Source organism: Hyla sarda, chromosome 4, assembly GCF_029499605.1.
Source record: "Hyla sarda isolate aHylSar1 chromosome 4, aHylSar1.hap1, whole genome shotgun sequence".
Classification (NCBI taxonomy): domain Eukaryota; kingdom Metazoa; phylum Chordata; class Amphibia; order Anura; family Hylidae; genus Hyla; species Hyla sarda.
In genome coordinates this window covers 237,242,611-237,267,688 of record NC_079192.1, presented here as the reverse complement: position 1 = coordinate 237,267,688, position 25,078 = coordinate 237,242,611, and the positions used below count along the sequence as shown (strand labels likewise).

The window sequence follows — 25,078 nt, the reverse complement described above, 5'->3', positions numbered from 1 at the left end:
TTCCTTCTCATTTTAGATCTGTGTATCCTTTGGACTACTACGATGACCAGTGTGTTTTTTTTAATGTTAATAAATGGTTAACGAGGGCTTGTGGGGAGTGTTTTTTGGAATAAAAGTTTTTTAAACTTTTATTTCAGGGGTGCCAGGAAGAGCCGCCACCAACAGGCCCGGAGCATCAAATAGGGCGCTCCTGGGCCTAGGCAGTAACCGGCTGGCATTATTTAGGCTGGGGAGGGCCAGTAACAATGATCCTCGCCCACCCTAGTAATGTCAGGCTGTTGCTGCTTGGTTGGTATTTGTCTGACGACATTACCAGGGTGGGCAAAGTCCATTGTTACTGGCCCTCCAAAGCCAATAATGTAAGCCTGTTACCGCTTAGGCCCAAGAGCGACAATTTTTGATGCTCCCCGCTGTTGGTACCGGCTCTTCCAGACACCCCTGTGGCTGTGGGTATCGGGGTAATAATTGGGGATTAGTGCTAGCTGTTTTGGGGACTAACACTAAGCCCTAGCTTAGTAATGGACTCCGTCTATAAGACGGCTTCCACTACTAAGCCTGTAAAGTAAATAAAAAAAAAAATAAAAACATATTTAAAAAACTTTTATTCCAAAAACACTCCCCCACAAGCCCTCGTTACAAAATGTTGTTAATATAAAAAAAAAAAATACGCTGGTCATCGTAGTCCACCAAATCTGAAGTAGCCCACAGGATAGACGAATCAGAAATGAAAAAAATCAGTTAGTACATTTAGGGGAAAAAAGTGGTAAAAAAAATTTTATAAACACACACACATTTTTTTTTGCTTATGTGGGCTAAGAAAATGGTATTCCAAAGTGTTTTTATTGTTTTTTGCTTATGTGAGCCAAATGTATCAACCCCCCTGTGATAGTATGATAAATATGTCATACATAAGCAAACACAAAGCAAAAAAAATAAAATAAATGCCTACATAACTCGCTTACCAAAGCTAACAATGATAAATGTCCCCCATATTTAAAAAAAGTTTTGCTTTGTGTCGCCATATTGAAAAACCCACAAGTTTTCATTTTCATAGTAAGAAGGTTCAGAAAGTCATACTCACAGAATGCCGCCACAAATAAGCACTTAGAGATCCAGTTTCATCTTCCAAAGTGAGATTCATGACAAAAAGATGAGTTAAGAGTTCAATGCCCAAAGCTAAATCCAATGCAGGAGAAAAAGTTATCAAAGTTACAGTTATATTTCAGCAATAATCAAACAATATTTAATAAAAAACTACCAAATTTTAACACATAATTAACATCTTAATGGCTTATTTGGACCTTAAAGGGGTACTCCGCCCCTAGACATCTTATCCCCTATCCAAAGGATAGGGGATAAGATGTCTGATTGTGGGGGTCGCGCCACTGGGAACCCCCACGATCTCCCTGCCGCACCCGGGGGCAGTGCCGGAGGCGCGTGACATCACGACCGCGCCCCCTCAATGCAAGTCTATGTGAGGGGGCATGAAGGCAGTCACACCCCCCTCCCATAGACTTGCATTGAGGGGACATGGTAGCGACGTCACGAGCCTCTGCCACACATCACCAGTCATCCGGCACGAAGCGAAGTTCGCTCTGTGCACCGCATGTCTGGGGTGCCGAAGCAGAGATTGTGAAGGGTGGGGGGTCACCAGCGGCGGGACCGCCGTGATCATCTTATCCCTTATCCTTTGGATAGGGGATAAGATGTCTAGTAGTGGAGTACCCCTTTAAGGACCATTTTTCACACTTGGCCTATCTTACATTTTGAGATACTTTCACTAATCCAAATGATTCTGAGAGTTTTTTTTCGTGATACATTAATTTATGCAATGGATAAACTTTGGTCAATTCCAACTATAATTTGTGAAAAACTCACATTTGTATTTTTTTTTAAATATAACACTCTCTACTTTTAAGAAAGATAGTCACTACACATAAACCAACTAATATTTCACATTTACAAAAGGTCAACTTCATGTTGTCATTGTTTGGTGAATGTCCTTCAATTTTTAAAGATGTCTGAGGGCATGAAAATTTCCAAAAATAGATTTTTCAAGGGAACAGTTCTTTTCTGAAGAGCAATTGGAAGGCCTAGATGATAAAATACCCCTATAATCACCCCATTTTAAAAACTTAACCTCTCAAAGAATTCACAACAGGATAAAAAAAATAAAAAAAAAAGTTAACCCCTTATGTAGGTCACAAGAATAAAGGAAAAGTGCAGATAAAATGTAAACATTCTAACTTTCTTGCAAATTTTACATTTCAATATTTTTTTTCTGCAACACAGCAGGTATTAACAGAAATAAAACAAAAATTCTGTCAATGTTTTTGATGATTTCACAGTGCAGTATGAATGACCTGTTATCTTCAATTTAAAACACGTTTTTGTGTTGCCATATTTTGACAGATATAGCTTTTTTATTTTTCAGCTAACAGTTGTATGAGGGCTTATATTTACATGCTAACTCTTGATCACTTCTTTTTTGGTGGCAAGATGACCAAAATTAGCAATTCTGGCATAATTTTTTTTATAGTATTTACAGTGTGGGATAATTTATTGTTTTATAGTATACGTCGTTATGGACGCAGCAATATCTAATACTAACATAGGGCTTTGAAGAAAGTGATGTCCAGCGCTGCTCCCGTGTAAAATAAATTCCTTTTATTGATTCATATACACCGTAGGTACAAAAGACAGGGTAGTCACAGGTGACGCGTTTTAGCCCATCAAAGGGTCTTAATCATAATATAGGGCTTTATTCCCCTTTAGGGAAAGGAGAATTTTCTTTTTCTTCTGATTGCTGTTTTATGCTATACTGAAGTACATATTTACTGCAGTATATTACAACCGTCACACTGTGTGTTACACTGACATTCATGACCTTGGAGGTTGTGGCCACGGCAACCATCGAGGAGTATCTGCATCGAGGAGTATCTGAGTGACAGGGGCAGTCACCTTCCCTGTCAGACCTGTAGATGCGGCAGTCTCACTGACTGTGGTATCTACAGGTTTAACTGTAAGGATTGGCGCTCTGCTCCTGACAGTTGCGGAGGGTGCTTTGTATGACAGCTGGCTCCCGTCACGGTTGCTGATCCAAAACATCTTAACACTCTGACATAACTACCTTCCTGCTATAATATGCATACACGTCACACAGCGGGAAGGGGTTAAGTATTAATAGTCACATTCAAGATCCCCTATCTACTATGTTCTCTCATATTTTACTTGGTTGCCAGCCAACTACAGCATATAGTTGAATCTGCTGGCCAAGCATGCCCAATCTGTTTTTCATTATACCGTATTTTTCGCTCCATGCCGCTGCCCCGTTCTTCCATCCCCTTTACTGTCGCTGTCCCGTTCTCCTGTCTGCATAATGGTGTCTTATAGAGGAGCATGTAACACACACGTCACTGCACCTCCTCCCCTGCGCCCAGCGTAACGCTACGGAGGAAGCAGAGTGATGTGTGTGTCACGTGCTCCTCCATAGACTCCATTATGCGGACGGCAGAACAGGGCAGCGATAGTGATAAGTACCGGTAAGCAACTACAAGGGAGGTCCTGCTGCCACAAGGGGGGTCCTGCCACCCGTCCCCCCTTAAACGGGGGATACCGAGGGGGCAGTACCTTCGACTTAGGAGGAACTGCTCTGATCTAGTTGATTTAAGGAGACAGGCTGGTGGACCTACGTTCCAGGTTTCTGGAACAGGGCTATCCTGATTATGTCTTAAGAGCAGCATATCAATCAGCTCTTAAAGAGCACCTGTCATCAACTAAACTTTCTCTAATCCCACTGCCCATCTGTCCCTAACTCTAACTAAGCCTATCCCTGTGTTTATTGCGGTTGTAAACCGCATGTAAATTCCTTTATATATTCATCTTCGGTAGCTCAGAAGCGCTCTTTCACAGAGGAGTGAAAGGAGGCGTGTCCCGGCAGGCGCAACGTCACATGAAGCCAGGCCGGGACTGCTTCCGCCCTCTTCTTGTATTCTGCGCTTCCTCCCAGGAGCGCACATACAAGCAATGTACAGGGGAGGGACGGCAGCCGATCAGAGCCAACAAAAGTAGTGCCACACTCTCTCCTCAGACCATCAGCGCTGCACTAAAAAGTCAATGCTGATGGCTGGACAAATATAATGTGAGGGGCGGGAAGAAGAACCAGGGGAAGGAGCTATTACAGTGACAGAAGTAAGATGACACGGGAACACAGAGCAGGGAGTGCAGTGAGAGGATACAATGTATAAAATAACTGGTGCTGAGGGGCGGGGGAGGTGACTGGGCTCTGAGAGGCACGTGCAGGCTTCTAGCTCACAGTGCTGCTCATGCATGATTAACAGGCACTGAACTTCCTGTGGAAGGACCTGTGCCCTTCAGCATTTAGTCCTAAGAGCTGTACATTTACTATGCAAAGCATAGGATGCTGCCTGCAGACCAGGCATAGAAGAGTGACCTCTAGTGGCCAAAAGTATAAAATGAAAAAACTGGCATAAATATTAATATTTTTTAATGAAGATATATTACAATATGTCTTCATTAATGATTAGGAAGAACATATTAAAAGTTTTGTTGATGACAGGTGCTCTTTAAACAGGATAGAACACATCTACTAATCCTAAAGGTCAACAACCAGGAAAAACAACCTCTCAGAATCATAGGGACCTATGATAATCGGACCCATCAAGTTAGACATATTATCAACCACTACTGGCATTTTCTCCAACTCGACCCAGATCTTGCGGAGGTAGTGGGCGACAGACCTGCAATTACGTTTCGGAGGGGGAGGAGTTTAGGGGACACACTAGTCCATTCCCATTTATCTACACCACTAAGTACTACTTGGTTGAATGAACACTCTACACCAGGGTGCTTTCGCTGTGGGCATTGCAAGGGCTGCACAAATGTAAAGAGGACCAGTTTTTTTCAGGATACCAGGACAGGACAAGTTTTCTGGATTTATGACTTCATTAACTGTAGTTCTAGGGCCATTGTCTATGTTGCCACCTTCATTTGTGGCATTAATGAACAGCTCTCCTTTGCCCCATTTTTGTAGTTTTATAATTAATTATTGGTGGTCTGTTACTGAGACCCCCCTCCTCTCTCTATACGGGTGGTCTTGTTTAGGCAGATAGTGACAGCCTTAGTGAGCCGATTGTCCTAGTTCCCTCCCTAGAGTAAGGGCATTTAGGTTGTAGTAGGAGGCTCCTGATTTACGATACCGCCCTTTTTAGGGCATCAATGCCGTTGAGGCTTAGGGCTGCCGTAATGGGGTCTATAGGGTCAGGTTAGGCTCCTAGGCCCAGTTACATTTCCTCCTCCCTACCAGGTTGGGTGGGTCTCAGGTTAAACTACCACCTTATTCTTCTGCATTATTTATATACATACAGTGGCCCTAGCTGTACAGTTTTAGTTACTATTACTATACTTTATGTCAACCTCTATATGCGAATTACCTGGTCCTCTGCCATTTATTAACACAGGATAGCCCATTCAGATTATATATATTAGGCTTTATTATATTTCCTCATTCATACCCCCTCCTTTCATTATTTTTCCTCATTTATACCCCATTTGTTATTCATATTTTCACCCCCCCCCCCTCTTTTTTTGCTATCTCTATATCATCTTTTATTTCATATATATTTATTTCTTTTTGGATTTTTTCAACTAGCTCACTACATTTCATTATTTACATTCCCTTTAGTTATTATCTATCATTTAGTACCTTCTATTATCCTATCATGGTTTCATTTTTTATCACTATGTCCCCCTGTCCTCCCCGGCGCAGTGCCTCTATTATCGCTGATACGTTCCTGCCAGTAAATCAGTTTTCCTTTCTGTATTGCTACTCACAGACAGCCTTAGTCATTACACATCGGCTTACTTCGGAGCCACTCGGCTCTGTTGCCCAGACTGCTCCTACTTAGGGCGTCACGTGGGAGCCGCTCATGTGATGTAACCCGGAAGCGTTGCTCTATTTAACAGATGCCGGCGCGCTCATTTGGCGCGCGCTCCCCGGCATGGTAAGGGCACTCTGCCATTGCAGAGCTCATCTCGCTTCTACCTAGTAAGTACTGCTGAACATAGTTCAATCTTTGCGGTCTGTGTAGTGTCAGTCATTCGTGACCTTACATAACTATCCGACATGGTTTTTGTTTTTAGGCAGCATTATATCAGCCCTTATACAGCACTATGCGCGTACAGTTTTCACTATATGTTTATCTCGGATCTGGTAAGCAATAAGCATCTCATCTTTTATATTTATTGAGTGCATTTATTTGTGTTGTTTTTTTCAGGTGGGACCCCCTACCCCTGTGACATGGTTCTGATATGCTGAGGATAGGGGTCAGGTGGCATTTCCCTGTTAATTGGTATTCCCCACAAGCAGGTTATCATTCCTGCCAGGGATTCATATATGCAATTTGTACCGCACAGCTGCTAATCTACTCTAAATTTTTAATATGACTGGGCCTATTGCTGCATTTTTTTTGATTGGTTCTGACACCTACATCTATTGTTCTACACCTACATCGCTATTTTTACCTCTGTATTTTGATTTATCCCTGATGAAGTTCTTTATGAACAGAAACACGTTGGGTACTTTGCTATAAAAGGGGTCTTTTGTCTGTATTATCTGGTGTACAGTAACTTATAACTGTCATGCGATAACCGGGGAGTTGCATCTCTAGTCCCCTTTCAGTAGTTTCCTATTTTGGGGGTAGGTTCACCTTTGATACACACACCTTAGTCTTTATTATTTTGTGTGAATTTTAGTATAATTAAATTAAAAGCTATATTTTAAGGCACCTACTTAGTTGTTGCACGGGTCATGCTGTTTACACGGGGGTCCTGCTATTTACAAAGGGGGGTCCTGCTGGCCACAAGGAGGGTTTGGTTTAGAATATTTTTTTCTTGTTCTCCTCCTCTAAAACTTAGGTGTGTCTTATGGTAAGTTGCTTCAGTGCACTACTTGTAACAAATCATGTGCTATACAAGGAGAGATATGTATATATCTCTCCTTTCATCCCTGTTTACCAAACCAGTCATGCTTCTCACTTAGCCAATCATCTACAACTCCCATCCTTGTCTCTAGGACCTTCTCTAGTGCTGCACCCATTTTGTGGCACGAACTGATTTGGCCCATTAGACTTGCTCCTAGCATGTATAGGAAAACCTTGATAACTAATTTCTTTAACAACAGAACTTTACCTGGTTGCATTGTTATGCTCATCACATCACTCTCTATATCTACAGGGTGGGCCATTTACCATATTTATCGGTGTATAACACGCACTGGCGTATAACACGCGCCCTCATTTTAATAGGGAAATTTAAGTAAAAAAAAAATAAATACATATAAGATAAATGAAAGACTAAATGCCATATCATCCCTCTAACTTTGATTTTGCCTGAACTTCAGTTTGGTTCCCCCTTCCAGTGCCACATCATTCCTCCCCTTTTATCAGCCCATGTGCCACATTTACACCCACATTTACCCTCTCATCATTCCCCACTGTATTATCATTCCCCCACCCCCCTCTCATCATGCCCCCCTCTCACCATGCCCCCTTCTCACCATGCCCCCTCTCAACATGCCCCCTTCTCACCATGCCCCCTCTCACCATGCCCCCTCTCACCATGCCCCCTCTCACCATGCCCCCTCTCACCATGCCCCCTCTCATCTTGCCCCTTTCTCATCATGCCCCCTTCTCACCATGCCCTCTCATCTTGCCCCTTTCTCATCATGCCCCCTTCTCACCATGCCCCCTCTCATCTTGCCCCCCTCACATCTTGCCCCCCTCACATCATGCCCCCTTTTCATCATCCCCTTTCCCTCCGTTTTTGATATATAAATTTTTCCCATCTTCCTTACTTAGCCTCGCTCGGCAGGCCAGGTCCGGTGTCGAGTCTTGCGGGCTGCAGTCAGTGAAGCTGGATGAGTGACGTACTCTGACGGCTGCACAGCATCAGGGACGTCACTCATCATTCGCTGCATCCGCCGCTGGTCAGTGTGGTCGCCGCTGGCAGCCTAACCGCAGCCACCTTAGAATAGTCACAGCGGCAGCAGCATTGAATGAGGGACGTCCCTGATCTTGTGCAGCGGAGCTAGCAGAGGACATCACTCATCCGGCTTCACTGACCGCAGCCGACACCGGACCTGGCCTGCCGAGCGCGGCTAGGTAACGAAGATAAAAAAAAAATATACAATACAATAAAAAGCAGAGGGGAAAAGAAGGAAAATGTAAAAAAAAACAAAGGGGGAGCCGCGCGCTGGTCACTGATTTAAAATGGCCGCGGCCAGGCTGCTAATCCTAAACAAGCAGCCGCTGCTGCGACCACTTTAAATCAGTGACAAAAAGATTTATCGGTGTATAACACGCAGGCAGACTTTTTGCCTTGAATTAAAGTTTTAAAAGTGCGTGTTATACGCCGATAAATACGGTATATGGATACACCTTAATAAAATGGGAATGGTTGGTGATATTAACTTCCTGTTTGTGGCAAATTAGTATATGTGAAGGGGGGAAACTTTTCAAGATGGGTGGTGAAGTCGGCCATTTTGAATCCAACTTTTTTTCAATAGGAAGAGGGTCATGTGACACATCAAACTTATTGGGAATTTCACAGGAAAAACAATGATGTGCTTGGTTTTAACATAACTTTATTATTTCATGAGTTTTTTTTACAAGTTTCTGACCACTTATAAAATGTGTTCAATGTACTGCCCCTTGTGTTGGATTGTCAATGCAAAACTCTTCTCCCACTCTAATAGCAACATGGCAGGAGAAATGCTAGCACAGGCTTCCAGTATCCGTAATTTCAGGTGCTGCAGAATGGGCAAAACTAAAATTGGAACAGGACCCTCAGTTTATGCAGAAGATTTTGTTCAGTGATGAGGCAAATTTTTATGTGAATGGTGAAGTTAACAAACAAAACCACCGCTATTGGTCTGACACTAACCCACATTGGATAGATCCCTCTAAGACTGTTGGAACACAAAAATTGATGGTATGGTGTGGTATATGGGGTACAAAGATAGTGGGGCCATTCTTCATCAATGGAAACCTCAAGGCCACTGGATATACGAAATTGCTACATGATTATGTGTTTCCCTCTTTATGCACTGAAGCTGGCACATTCCCTGAGTTTTACCAGCAAGATGGTGCACCACCACATTATGGGCGTCAGGTCCGAGCATTCCTAGATGAACAGTTTCCTGGAAAGTGGATTGGTCGTTGTGGGCCAGTTGAATGGCCCCCAAGGTCTCCCGATCTGACCCCTTAGACTTTTATCTTTGGGGTCATCTGAAGGCAATTGTCTATGCTGTGAAGATACGAGATGTGCAGCACCTGAAACTACGGATACTGGAAGCCTGTGCTAGCATTTTGCCTGCGGTGTTGCTATCAGTGTGTGAAGAGTGGGAGAAGAGGGTCGCATTGACAATCCAACACAAGGGGCAGCACATTGAACACATTTTATAAGTGGTCAGAAAGTTGTAAATAACTCATTAAAGAATAACATTACGTTAAAACCAAGCACATCATTGTTTTCTTCTGAAATTCCCAATAAGTTTGAGGTGTCACATGACCCTCTTCCTATTGAAAAAACAAAAGTTGGATTCAAAAAGGTCGACTTCAAAATGGCCGCCATGGTCACCACCCATCTTGAAAAGTTTCCCACCCTCACATATACTAATGTGCCACAAACAGGAAGTTAATATCATCAACCATTCCCATTTTATTAAGGTGTATCCATATAAATGGCCCACCCTGTAGATTGGATTACATAATGCTTGAGTGGCAGTTCTATGCAGCCTTATTAATATCCCTCACTTCAACAAAAGGGGCAGATTCCCCAAATAAAATCATGCACCTATTGTGTCACTCCTCCAAATTCAATAATTACATGGGTTGTCAGCGATGATAAACAACCTTATTACAAGGACAGGATGTACTAAAAGTTTGTGCAGTGTAGTCCCTAAGAGCAGATTTTGGGGGCCTCAGCTGTATAAACTGTGCTGCTCAAGTACATATAGTGCATTCAAGACGACTTGATGATGAATAATGGATTAAACAAACCGTACTGTCAAGGTGGCTGTAGTCCACGGTTTTAATTTTTTAATACGTAAAGTATGAGCATCATATGCTTGTTTTAAATAAATGAGAACTCCTTTAAGAGCACTTCATTATAATAGCTTAATAGCTTTTGGCCAACTGTACAGTACACAGAGATACAGTAACAGAAATCTGGTCTTGAGCCACAAATACAGATCAAAATAAGAATATAAGAAATATAATCCCAAGGTCAGAAATTCATTTTACCTTTTGCTATTTCTACAGCATTCCATCCCACTTCTACAGATAAAGACTTCAGCTCCTCCACTGGCTTAATATTAGAGCACTTGATGCACCTATAACCGAAAACAATATAACACTGGCATTTAATTAATAAAAAGAATACATGTTAATGAATTTCATGTATTAGCCAAACACTATTCTTTATTTTCCACTTTCCTAACAGGCTGTAAGACCCTAAAATTTACAAAGGAAATATATACCACATAAAACAGCTTGCATTATTCCACTCAAGATCAACATACCCATAAAGCCATTTGTTGCCTTGAATAATAAATGGAGCTGATAGGTCTATTTCCAAATGTTCTTCTTTAGATTTCACAGGTATTATAGTGTTAAAATGACATGACAGCTTACACAGCTCCCTAAAAGATCCACCTGAAATAAACAGAAGATAAGTATTGTATGTAAATGCCACAACTATTCCTAAAGAGACTCTACTGTATGATTCCTCAGACATAGTTTTGTCAGTTACAAATATACAATAAGAGCTGTCTTTTCAAGACTATATTCACACACTGTAAAATCAAAACAAAACAACCATAAAATAGGTTAGCAGCTATAAAAAACAAACAAAAACGAATGTCCCTGATTTACTAAGAGTGGAGCGTAGTTTTCTTTGTGGGTTTTGTTTCACGCCAAGTTTTTTTTCCACGGTATTTACTAATGTTTCCCTAAGTTTTGGTTTTTTACAACTGCTCTGAGATGCGAGGTTTTCCAGAACTAAAATCCACTACATTATTTGTGGAAACCATAGTAAATATGTTAGGATTTTTCAAAAATGTTTGGAATATGACTCTTTGTGTGGAGGGTTTTTTGCTTTTTTTATTTAATTTTTTTTACTTTTTGGCGCAAATTCTGGCACAGACAATTTATGGCGCAATGCAACACATTTTGGTGCACAACAATAGTGAATCAGAGCCAATGTGTTATATTAAAGAGAAACAGATAGCAGGGTCACCTGCACTAACCTGAATATACCTGTTTCTAACCCTTCTTACTGGGTGAAAATCAGTGCATCCTGTCAGAAGATATTCATCTTGTTGCTAATATGGTATTTTCTTTTTATCTGCAATGGAAGTGGGCTGCTGTTGCATGTGTAACACTTTCTCCTGCCCATTCCAGTGATAGCCCTACCCCCTTTACAGATCTGTTGGGGAAAGAGGAATGTATATTTATGAAAGGTGTGGAGTTATTTGACAAAGGGGATGAGGCTATCGCTGGAATGGGCGGAAAAAAGCATTGCCCATACTGTAGCAGGCCGCCTTGAGTGCAGATAAGTAAATATATTAGCAACAATATGAACATCTCCTGAACGGCTGCGCTGTTTTTGATACGGTAAGGCTGGGTTCACATCACGTTTTTAGCCATACGGGACCGCATACGGCTGGGAGGAGCTAAAATCGGGCGCTCCCGTATCCCAGCCGTATGCGCTCCCGTATGGCTGAAAACGTGATGTGAACCTCGGCCTAAGAAGTGTTAGAAATAGGGTCACTAGCACTACCTACATGTATACTGAGGCTAATGTGAGTGACCCTGCTGTCAAAGTCCCTTTGAAGGAAGACTGACAGCTGGTTCAGTTGCACTAAACCCAATACACAAAATTATAGGGGGAGATTTATTAAAACTTGTCCAGAGGAAAAGTTGACCAGTTGCCCATAGCAACCAATAAGATTGTTTCATTGATTTTTTTTTTTTTTTTTTTAAAGGCCTTTAAAAAAGAAAGGAAGCAATCTGATTGGTTGCTATGGGCAACTGGTCAACTTTTTCTCAGCACAGGTCTTAATGAATCTCCCCTATAGTGAGGCTGAACAAGATTAAAATAAGGTATAATCCGGACCTGTGGTTCGGTTGCGGAGATAGACCTGTTATTAGACGGCTTTGCGCAATTGAGGTGGTACCCAACATGGAAGCAGGGATGCTTGGGCCTGTCTCTAATGCACAAAGCTGGTACACGTGTGCAGTCCATGTATTAAAAATTCTGTTCATGTACCATTCCTATACCAGTGTAGTAACCCCAGTCTTTGTACCGTAAAACCCATAAATTTGTATAGGGTAATACACCCATGGGCTAAATGACAGGACTCAACATGTCATCAGTCATGTGAACTTCCGCACAAATAAAACACATATATGTGACCCCTGGCATTCAGTTCACAACAGTGTTACAATAATAACAATAATTCTTATGGTTGATTCACCTAAATCCTACTTTCTGTCTATAGGTGACATAAATAAAGTTGACTGTTAAAAAAAACAAACATAACAGTTAATAAAGTTAATTGTTAAAAAAATAAAGTTACACAGAGGAGACACAAAAGAATGTTGGAGCTGCTTCCACATAGACACAATGCTGCAGTAGGTGATACTATTGTATAAGACCTGCTCCTCAATATAATACTATTTCCAAAGTTAAATACTGTTAACAGTAGGGCTGGGCGGTATGGCCAAATATGTGTATCGTGGTATTTTTTTGTAACTTATGGTGGTTCCACGGTATATAATGGTACCCCCCCCCCCCCCCCCCCCAAATTAATTATGAGCCCAGCGCTGCAAGCAAGCGCTGCCTCCTGGTCCTCCTGTTGCCTTGACGACGACGCACAGGGACGTTGCGCATGAACGTCCCTGTGCGTCGTTGTCAAGGCAACGTCACTACTCCAGATGATGACGTAGGCCGCAGTGGTCTTCAACCTGCGGACCTCCAGAGGCTTCAAAACTACAACACCCAGCTTGCTGGGAGTTGTAGTTTTGCAACATCTGGAGGTCCACAGGTTGAAGACCACCGAGAAGGGATTGACAGGCGGAGAGTTCACTTGAGTATAAGCCGAGGGGGGCGTTTTCAGCACCAAAAATCGTGCTGAAAAACTCTGCTTATATGCGAGTATATACGGTACACAATATTTCTGATATTGCAATAAATACTCTACCTTGAAATAAATATCCTTTTTATATGTTGTTACTGATGAAAATGAAAGACCTTCTGTAATATTATTGTTTACATTTTTTGAATATTTAATAAAGAAAACACCTCCTGAAAATCCCACCACTAGGGGTTCCCATACCTACTGGGACACTAACCAGTCCTGCAGCAACATCAGCTTGTCCATGAGTCATGGACAAGAGATAACTCATGGACAAGGCATGAGCAGACACACCAATCCCACAAACACAAGGGAGGGGACATGCCCCCTTCCCCTGAGAGGGTTTCTAACACTGTGAGCTAATGAAAAATAGGTATTTTTTATAATAAATATAGGTGATAAAAGCATAAAAAGATGTACATGGTCAGGATTAGTAACTTTTTTTGTGGGATCTCACAGGTACGCTTTAACCCCTTCCTGACCTATAACAAAACGGATCATCATGGGTCAGGTGAGGGGAATATGATGCAGCTGACATCTGGCGGTAATGACAGACATCGGAGCTGGCTCCATTGTCTGTCATTTAACACCTTAAGGACTCAGCGTTTTTCCGTTTTTGCATTTTCATTTTTTTCCTCATCACCTTCCAAAAATCATAACGCTTTCAATTTTGCACCTAAAAATCCATATGATGGCTTATTTTTTGCACCACCAATTCTACTTTGCAGTGACATTAGTCATTTTACCAAAAAATCCACGGCAAAACAGAAAAAAAATCATTGTGCAACAAAATTGAAGAAAACATTTCATTTTGTAAATTTTGGGGGCTTCCGTTTCTACGCAGTGCATTTTTTGGTCACAATTACACCTTATCTTTATTCTGTAGGTCCATACGATTAAAATGATACCCTACTTATATTGGTTTGATTTTGTTGCACTTCTGAAAAAAATCATAACTACATGCAGAAAAAGTTGTACGTTTAAAATTGTTATTCTGACCCCTGTAACTTTTTTATATTTCCCCGTACGGGCCGGTATGGAGCTAATTTTTTGCGGCGTGTTCTGAAGTTTTTATCGGTACCATGTTTGTGTTGATCGGACTTTTTGATCGCTTTTTATTCATTTTTTTATGATATAAAAAGTGAGCAAAAATACGCTATTTTGGACTTTGGAATTTTTTTTGCGCGTACGCCATTGACCATGCAGTTTAATTAATAATTAATTTTATAGTTCGGATATTTATGCACACGGTGATACCACATATGTTCATTTTTATTTTTATTTACACAGCTTTTTTTAATGGGAAAAGGGGGGTGATTCAAACTTATTAGGGAAGTGGTTAAATGACCTTTGTTAACTTTTTTTTTGCAGTGTTATAGCTCCCATAGGGACCTATAACACTGCACACACTGATCTCTTATGCTGATCCCTGCAAAGCCATAGCTTTGCACGGATCAGTCAGATAGGGGCTTGATTGCTCAAGCCTGTGGCTCAGGTTTGGAGCAATCAATCGACGATCGGACGCCGCGGAGAGAGGTAAGGAGGCCTGCGCCCCAGCTGATCGGAAGATCGCGATTTAATCTTGATGTCCCGATCAGCCCGACTGAGCTGCCGGGAAGCGTTTACTTTCGTTTTCAGACACCGCGGTCAACTTTGATCGCCGCGTCTGAAGGGTTAACAGCGCGCGGCACAACGATCGGTGCCGCGCGCTGTTAGCCCAGGATCCCGGCTATCGTTAGCAGCCGGGACCAACCCGGTGTGATGCGGGACCCAGTTTTTCACACCGGGACCGAGCTCAGGGCGTACAGGTATGCCGAGTCCTTAAGAGGTTAAAAGTCTAAATGTCATTATAAATAACGATCACATTTAAACATGAAATGCCAGTAATCCCTGGGGTCTAGGGGACCCATCTCCAGCTCTGCAATATAATTGAGGGCTGCAGATGGGTTGCTGGGGAAAAACAGGGACTTACCCGTTCTTCCTGGTCCTCGGTGGATCAACGATTGCTTAAGGCTAAGTTTCCACTTTTTTTTTTCCTGGCAGTTTTTGGATATCTGCCACTGCAGTTTTTGAGCCAAAGCCAGAAATGTATTCAAAAGGAATAGGACATAAAAAGGAAGGACTTACACTTCTCCTCCATTTTGGATCCACTTCTGGCTTTGGCTCAAGAACTGCAGTGGCAGTTTTCCAAAAAAACTGCAAGAAAAAAAACAAGTGGAAACTTAGCCTAAGGCTGTCGTAGGCAGCCCTTAGCAACTGTGCATCGAAAACATAGATCAATGTAATGCAGCAGCATTACATTGATATATGTAAGCCATCTAATGATGGGCCATAAAATGTGTCAAACAAGTTTAAAAAAATAAAAGTTCAAATCACCCACCTTCTCAAAGAAAAAAACACGACAAATTTGGTATCGCTGTGTCCATAATTGTCGTAACTATTAAAGTATAATGTTTCTGATGCTGCATGGTGTAAACCTGCAAAGGCGTAAAACGAAAAAAAAATTCTAAATGCCAAAATTGCTGATTTTTGGTCAATATCACGTCCTAGAAAAAAAAAACTTTAAAAAGTGTTATAAAAGTCATACAGTCATGGCTGTAAATGTTGGCACCCCTGAAATTTTTCAAGAAAATTAAGTATTTCTCACAGAAAAGAGTTGCAGTAACACATGTTTCGCTATACACGTGTTTATTCCCTTTGTGTGTATTGGAACTAAACCAAAAAAGGGAGAAAAAAAAAAAATTGGACATAATGTCACACCAAACTCCAAAAATGGGCTGGACAAATTTATTGGCACCCTTAACCAGGGCCGGCGTTAGGGCGGGGCATCCAAGGCAATTGCCTAGGGCCCCCATCCAAAAGGGGGCCCCTGAAAAGCTTTAAGGCATTACTAACAATACGCCATTTTGCGCAAAACCGCGGTACTTTCGCTGCGTTTTTTGCTGCGATTTTGTGTAATTGCAAAAAAAAAATTGCGTGCCCAGGGTCCAATCAAAATTAAAGATGGCCCTGGCAGTATTGGTAGTGTAAGTATCAGTGGCAGATCCAGGGGGGTGGGGAGGATTGGCAAGCCAGGAGGAGCGGTGGTCGAAGCACTGAAGCAGGGCAATACATAGACATACAGCCTCCAGCCATACACTGTATATGGTTGTAGGCTGTATGTCTGTGGGGGAACTATACTGCCAACCTAATGTGGGGGAACTATACTGCCAACCTTATGTGGGGGGGGGGGGGGGGGAACTATACTGCCAACCTAATGTGGAGGGGACTATACTGCAAAACTAATGTGGGGGGGGGGGGGGGAACTATGCTGCCAACCCAATGTGGGGGGGGGGGGGGGGACTGTGCCGCCAACTTAATTTGGGGGGGGGGAACTATGCTGCGTAGTTAAAGGGGTAGTCCACTGCCCCAGCGTTCGGAACATTTTCAGCAGGCCAGGGGCGGGTGAGACGGGTGGCAACAGCTGGAGGCACAAAATGGGTCGGGTCACCGGTGGATCCACAGATGTTTCTGGCACGGAAATTCCATTTTCTGTGTCCGCACAGAATGCATGGCTGTCTATGAGACGCTGCATTCCTGTGCAGTCCTAGTGCCGGCATATTATTTTGGTGTCCTGCAGTTTGCGGAATATCTGCACGGAGATTCTCCATGTGGACATTCTGTCTGTGAACTTAGCCTTATAGTATTTGTGGGCGCTATTACTGATAGGTAGCATTGAGATCACTGTTTATCTGTGTGCAGTGACTATTACTGTATAAAGAACAAGGTTACAATATAAGGTTAGGGCTACATGGCAAAAATAGGTAAATGTGGTCACACAGAAATCCAGCACAAATCAGTTCTTGCTCTTTGGGGGGGTTTATTAAACCCTTAAAACAGCATCATAAAATGTATGGCTATCTGTGACCCTGTGGTTTCCTGTGGCCATACATTTTATGATGCTGTTTTGTGCTGGATTTCACCACGTATGTCCTTACAAGTTGCTGTTGTTCCACAGGTGTCCATGCACTTCGCTCTTGCAAAGGGGGGAACTGAGCTGATCTGCACTAAATGGGGTCACATTGTGACCCCCAAATTACCACAGCCACAAATTCATCCTGGATGGAATTACTACATTTCTCATGTTGTAGTCACAGCCATTTGTGGTTTGCAGCGCAGTCTCATTTACTCGCATTAGCCGAGATGCAGCACAATTCAGGGGGCGCAACATAGTGATCTTTGGTCACGCAATCTGGGGGCCCCATTTTTCATTTCTGCCCAGGGCCACACTTAGTCTAAAACCGGCCCTGCCCTTAACTTAATATTTGGTTGCACACCCTTTGGAAAAAATAACTACAATCAGTCGTTCCGGCTTCTTACACCTCTTAGCTGGAATGTTGGACCACTCTTTCTTTGCAAACTGCTCCAGGTCTCTCTTATTGGAAGGGTGCCTTTTCCTAACAGCAATTTTAAGATCTCTCCACAGGTGTTCAATGGGATTTAGATCTGGACTCCTTGCTGGCCACTTCAGAAGTCTCCAGCGCTTTGTTGCCATCCATTTCTGGGTGCTTTTTGACATATGTTTGGGACATATCATTGTCCTGCTGGAAGACCCAAGATCTCGGACGCAAATCCAGCTTTCTGATACTGGGCTGTACAGTGCGACCCAAAATCCATTGGTAATCCTCAGATTTCATGATGCCTTGCACACATTCAAGGTACCCAGTGCCAGAGGCAGCAAAACAACCCTAAAACATCATTGAACCTCCACCATATTTCACTGTAGGTACTGCGTTCTTTTGTTTGTAGGCCTCATTCCATTTTTGGTAAACCGTAGAATGATGTGCTTTACCAAAAAGCTCTATCTTGGTCTCATCTGTCCACAAGACGTTTTCCCAGAAGGATTTTGGCTTACTCAAGTTCATTTTGGCAAAATGTAGTCTTGCTTTTTCATGTCTCTGTGTCCGCAGTGGGGTCCTCATGGGTCTCCTGCCATAGCGTTTAATTTAATTTAAATGTCGAAGGCAGTTTACGCTGACAATGATGCTCCCTGAGCCTGCAGGACAGCTTGAATATCATTGGAACTTGTTTGGGGCTGCTTATCCACCATCCGAACTATCCTGCGTTGACACCTTTCATCAATTTTTCTCTTCTGTCCACGCCCAGAGAGATTAGCTACAGTGCCATGGGTTGCAAACTTCTTGATAATGTTGCACACTGTGGACAAAGGCAAATCTAGATCTCTGGAGATGGACTTGTAACCTTGAGATTGTTGATATTTTTCCACAATTTTGGTTCTCAAGTCCTCTTTCTGTTGTCTATGCTTAGTGTGGCACACACAGACACACAACGCAAATACTAAATGAACGTCTCTCCTTTTTATTTGCTTTCATTTGCGATTTTATATATTGCCCACACCTGTTACTTGCCCCAGATGAGTTTAAAGGAGCATCACATGCTTTAAACAATCTTATTTTTCCACTATTTTGAAAAGGTACCAATAATTTTGTCCAGCCCATTTTTGGAGTTTGGTGTGACATTATGTCCAATTAGCTTTTTCCCCCTCCCTTTTTTGGTTTAGTTCCAATACACACAAAGGGAATAAACATGTGTATAGCAAAACATGTGTTACTGCAATTATTTTCTGTGAGAAATACTTAATTTTCTTGAAAAATTTCAGGGGTGCCAACATTTATGGCCATGACTGTATACACACAAAGGTGGTACCCTTAAAAACTACAACTTGTGGTGCAAAAAAACAAACCCTAACATAGCTCAATATGTGGAAAAATAAAAAAAAATTATAATGGTCAGAATATGGCATTGAACAAACTTTTTTTTCTTTCTTTTTCAAGTTTTAAATTGATTCATTATTTTTTTTTTACCTTAGAATGAAAAAAAAGTTTTGTATAATTGGAATTGTACTGACCCATAGAATAAAGATAGCATGTCAGATTTACCGAATTGTGAACCCTGAAAAAATTATTGCCCTACAAAATTGCGCAATTCCATATTTTTTTCAATTTCGCCATATATATATTTTTTCTGCCTCTGTAGTAAATTATATGATAAAATAAAGTGCACCAGTGAAAAGTACAACTTGCCCCACGAAAAAAAAAGCCCTAATACAACATCAGTGGAAAAGTAAAAAAGTTATGGGTCTTAGAATATGAGGGAAAAAATAGTTTGTTTACCTATTATCCAAAATAGTAGAGCTACGTGACTGATCTTTATTTCTATTAAACACACAAAGTGCAATTGGTCATGCAAAAAACAGGTAATGAAAAATAAAAGCATTATGTATCTAGGAAGAATAAAAACTAAATGCAAAAAATAAAATTGGCTGTGTCCACAAGGTCAAAATCTGCTGATTTCTTAAGGGGTTAATAATCTAATAGGTCAGGATCTGAGTTCTCTCAGATATATAGAGGTATATTACAGCCTGACCCACTGCTGATGAAGCAGGCACAGCTCCAGTGATACCCACTGGACTTAAATGTACCTCTCTTGTATTGATGCAATCCTACAAATAGATTTACTAGTCCATATGCTAAGGGGTTAAAGGAGTACAATCAGTCTTCGAGTTCAGCAAAAAAAATAAAAAATCACTTGCAGCAACTAACCTAAAAATCCAAGCAAACTAGTAAAAAAAAAATACAACATTTATTATATTTATGCAATGATGCTGCCATCCAGAGGTTTCCAATCGGAACTACAGTCTAACATTTCAATGCTAAGTTCTTACCTTCTAGCATGATTAGAGAGTCTTCTGGATTTTGCAGAATATCACATTTTTTTACAAAATGAATAGCTACAGCCCGGTTATTAAGATATTCTGTGTTCCATACTGCTGACTGATACCAAAATGTGTCTGGAGCATTTGTATTTGGATTACCATTGAAGCGATCTTCAAACATTTTATTCAGGCCCTCTTCATCTGGCACATCCATTCTAAACAAGAGGATCGTCAGCAGAGAATATTTATGTTATTGAATATTGGGGCTGACAAATAAACACCAGAAATTATATAATTATTAAAACGGCCCAGAACTTGTCCAAACATTTTACATTGGGTAAATGTTTCTAGCACGGAGCTACAATATAGTGTGGACAAATTAGGAAATTCCTCAATTCAAACAGGGGCATACTTCCCCCTCTCTACACCTGTAACATTAAAAGATGGCCAATCCAAGCATGCAAGTGGGTGGGGATGTCTGGGATAATAGCAGTCAGCTGAACAGGCATTCATTAACTATGGCCAGCCACATACATCCAGTTCTACTCTCTGATCACTTGCTTACATACTTACATAAATTTTACTTACAATGAATTACATTTAGAGCAGTGAAGCTTAACAGACTGATACAGGCCATGTGGTTGAAAATTTTTCAGTCTTGCCCTGATACGAAATTTTTCAGGAGCCTTGCATTTAAGGATATTGGCGATAGCTGTTATCTGCCATTGTTGATAAACTGGAAGTACTATAAAAAAAAAAAAAAAAATAAGACATTTGAAATTAAAAATTCAATCATATAACAAATTTTTTATTGAATGCATTGGCGAGTTCCTTTTTGTTTTTCTTACGTAAAGCCACTGCATGCTTAGAACTCTTCAGTATATGGTTGCACCACCTGTTGTGAAAGTTTCACTCACTGCCTAAAGGTATTGGACTGCATACGCACTCATGAATGTTTTCGCTTAGGGAAGCCAGGTGAATTTTTATTTTTTTTTTAAATCAACTGGTGCCAGAAAGTTAAACAGATTTGTAAATTACTTCTATTAAAAAGAGTACCTGCCACCAAGTAAAGAGGGATTATTATTTTTGTGTTCCCTCTTCACCCTGAGTCCACCGCACTTTTTCTTTTTTAATATCGCCCATTATTTATTGAGGTATGCCTTTATAAAGTCTGCTCACTGCCTGTGAGCTTTTTCTGCTGTTGGGGGGGCGTTACCCAGACGTCACCTGAAGCTTGCCGAGTAACGCTTCCGCCCTTCCCTGTTCTATGCTGCATTCGGGCGCGCGCATAGGTCAGGGAGCCAACCACGGCATGCAGGCTGTGAGTCCCCTCCTCTCTGTTATGCCCAGCGCAAGGCTTACAGAGTGAAGGAAGATCGGAGCCATGCTGCCTGCCGTGCACCCTGCTAAATAAACACAGCAGCAGTAATATGGTGAATTTTACAAACCCTGAGCCAATTATGTGTGTTCAGAGAGCCCTGTGCGCGTCGCACGCACAGCAGTTGCTCCCACCTGCATGATTGACAGGCAGGGAATGAGAGATGAACAGAGCTGCGCTCATGACCCACCCCACCCGAAATTTTGGAACTCTGACTTGTGCCAATCCGGCTCTGGATGCTATGCGGGGCCTGCTGAACACTATAGAACAGAGACCCCTAGTAAAAAGTGATTGAAATGATTTTTTTTATGAAGATATATGGTAAATAAGCTTAAAAGTTTTACTTGATGACAGGTACTCTTGAAATAATCTTAATCCTTCCAGTTCTCAGCTGCTGTATACTACAAAGGAAGTTCTTTTCTTTTTAAATGTATTTTCTGTCTGACCACAGTGCTCTCTGCTGACACCTTTGTCGGTATCAAGAACTGTCCAGAGGGGGGCGTGGTCTTGCTGCCGTGCTGAATGGCCGCACAGAAGAGGTGCTCCTGCTATAGTGCCAGGAAACTAACGGCTATAACTCTGCCAGCGACTTCCAGCTTCTCCCAAAAGCTCTATCTACAGCCATGGCGACCTCAGGCAGAAAGAGGAACCACAAACGGTACACAACAGCTATCAAACTTTTTTCGATCCGGGGACTCGGCCCGCATGCTCTCCCAAGATGGCGCCGTGGAGCGTGCACAACAACATCCTGCAGGCCGCAAAGGATTGCGGCAAACAGATAACAGGGGAGAGGCTGCCGCAACTGTGTTTTTATTGACGAGCTCTCTCCAGGCTGACTTCTCTAAGCTCCTCCAACCCCTCCAGTCTTCCAACGCTCTCCTGGAGCACAAGGTGTCCAGAGCTGAGACAAAGCTAGTCTCTTTGGCTAAATCCCACAATGAGCTACAAAGTTTGCATAATGCGCTAGATGATAAAGTAAACTCTTTACATGCCAAGATGGTGGATTGTAAAGACCACAATAGATGTAACAACTTCAAGTTTCGGGGTATTCCAGAGAATATACCAGGCTCCCAACTGGCCTGATATGTCCACCACCTTACTAAAGAGCTTCTGCCGGACTTGGAAGATTATGAATACAGTGTTGATCGGGCCCACAGAGTGCCGAAACCTCGTTCCTTACCAGAGGAGGTGCCGCACCATGTCCTAGCGCGATTCACCTTTTTCCGTACAAAGGACTTGCTCCTTCAATTCCCGCGGAGACATCCTGCCTTACATAGTAACATAGTTTGTAAGGTTGAAAAAAGACCAGAGTCCATCTAGTTTAACCTATATCCCTAATGAGTCCCTACTGAGTTGATCCAGGGGAAGGCAAAAAACCCTCATACTAGAGGTAAAAATTCCTTCCCGACTCCAAATATGGCAGTCAGAATAAATCTCTGGATCAACATGCTGTCCCTAAATATCTAGTATACATAACCATCAATGTTATTATTCTCCAAAAAAGCATCCAGACCCCTTTTGAACTCTTACAGGGTTCACCATGACCACCTCCTCCGGGAGAGAATTCCACAGTCTCACTACTCTTACAGTAAAGAATCCCTGTCTGTGGTGGTGAAGAAACCTTCTTTCCTCTAAATGTAGAGGATGCCCCCTTGTTATAGATAGTGTCCTGGGTATAAATAGATCATGGGAGAGATCTCTGTACTGCCCCTGATATATTTATACATAGTTATTAGGTCTCCCCTAAGCCTTCTTTTTTCTAAACTAAATAACCCCAAATCTGATAACCTTTCTGGGTACTGTAGTCCTTCCATTCACCGTATTACTCTGGTTACTGGTCTTTGAACCCTCTCCAGCTCCACTATCTCTTTCTTGTACACTGGTGCCCAGTACTGTACACAGTTTCTATGTGTGGTCTGACTTGTGATTTGTACAGCGGTATAATTATTTCCTTGTTGTGGGTATCTATGCCCCTATTGATGCACCCCATGATTTTATTTGCCTTGGCAGCAGCTGCCCGACACTGGTCACTACAGCTAAGTTTACTATTAACTAAGACCCCTAAGTCCTTTTCCACGTCAGTCGTCCCACGTGTGCTCCCATTTAATATATAACCCCTTCCAAGAATTTTTTTCCCCCATGTGCATTACCGTACATCAGTGTTGAACCTCATCTTCCACTTCTCAGCCCAAACCCCCTAACTATCCAGATCTATTTGTAACAGTGCACAGTCCTCTATTGTGTTTACCGCTTTACAGAGTTTAGTATCATCTGCAAAGATTGCTACTTTACTATTCAACCCCTCTAGAAGGTCATTAATAAATATATTAAAAAGAACAGGACCCAAGACTGACCCCTGTGGTACCCCACTAGTAACAGTCACCCAATCAGAATAAGTACCATTAATACCCACCCTCTGTTTCCTATCGCTGAGCCAGTTACTTACCCACTTACACATTCTCCCCCAACCCGTTCTCATTTTATGCACCAATCTTTCATGTGGCACCGTATCAAATGCTTTGGAAAAATCCAGATATAAGACATCCAGCGATTGCCCCTGGTCCAGTCTGGAGCTTACCTCCTCATAAAAGCTGATCAGGTTAGTTTGACAAGACCGATCCCTCATAAAGCCATGCTGATATGGAGTCATACATTTATTTGTATCAATGTACCCCAAAATAGCACCTTTTGTCCCCTTTTTAAATATTGGCACCACATTTAACATGTGCCAGTCCTGGGGAACAGTCCCTGAATATTAAAAATAGAGGTCTGTCTATTACAATACTTAATTCCTTTAGAACTCGGGGGCGAATGCCATCTGGACCTGGTGATTTGTCTATTATGATTTTTTGTAGGCGGCACTGTACTTCTTCCTGGGTTAGACAGGTGACCTGTACTGGGGAGTTTACCTTATCACTGTATTTCACCTGGCATTTCATTTTCCTCGGTGAATACACTGGAGCAGAATTTGTTTAATATATTTGCTTTTTCCTGATCAGAGTTTATAATTTCTTCCTCATCATTTTTTAAAGAGCCAACACTTTCATTTTTCACCAGCGCCATATGAAGAGGTGAAGATGTATGCAGACCTTTCCGCTGCCACGCTTCAGGCTAGGAGAAGCTTTGCCCCCCCTCACAGTAATGCTCCACAATCTGGGGGTCCCGTACCGGTGGGGCTTCCCAGCTAAGGTGCTGATCACTCGACAAGGGCAGGTGAATGCCTCACAGCTTTCCATGGACTTTCTATCTTGCGAGAGTGGGGTATGATCTCTGGAGATGCCGAGATTCCTGACCCTCGGCCCCTCTCACCACTGCACCGAGACTCGATCTGACTCCCTGCCCTGTTTGAGGTTGTGATGTTACGATGACTCAAAATCTCCCGGAGTTCGAGCCCTTTCCTCTAACGTGTCCCGTGCATTTGTTCCATCTGCTTCGGTGCTACGCCTCAACCTACTCACTGGAGCACCTGTGCTACTGTTGTATTCTGCAGCGTTTTCTCCTCCTTTCTCTTTTTTTCTTGCTTCCTCTTTCTTAGCTGTCTACTCTGTCATTTCTTCTAATAACCTAATTCCGTTTACAGTTTGTGTTTTTGCTTAGCTTGTATTGCATATTGACCTTTGTGCTAAGATTTGCTTTTCCTTTGTGACTTCCAGCCTAGTGCCTCCAATCTCCATCAGATCGCCGACGGACAGCGCCAGTCCATCTCCTAGGTACATCAGAGGGCGATTCATGTCTGTATTTGTGACATCCCTGTCTGGACCCTTTTGGG

General features: G+C 42.2%; 1 protein-coding gene across 5 annotated transcripts in view; it reads right to left on the bottom strand.

The window, feature by feature from the left end:
• POT1 (protection of telomeres 1) overlaps positions 1-25,078 on the bottom strand; it is a 210,110-nt gene that overhangs the window by 28,890 nt on the left and 156,142 nt on the right. For all 5 annotated transcript variants that reach the window (XR_008892655.1, XM_056573771.1, XM_056573772.1 and 2 more), the window contains 5 exons: positions 20,520-20,676; positions 19,941-20,146; positions 10,601-10,733; positions 10,323-10,411; positions 1,082-1,176 (listed from right to left, as the gene is read on the bottom strand). Coding sequence is in view for 4 of the 5 variants with exons in the window: in XM_056573771.1 (XP_056429746.1) it covers positions 1,082-1,176; positions 10,323-10,411; positions 10,601-10,733; positions 19,941-20,146; positions 20,520-20,676 (680 nt within the window). In the remaining variant the exon portion in view is untranslated. The remainder of the gene's footprint in view (positions 1-1,081; positions 1,177-10,322; positions 10,412-10,600; positions 10,734-19,940; positions 20,147-20,519; positions 20,677-25,078) is intronic.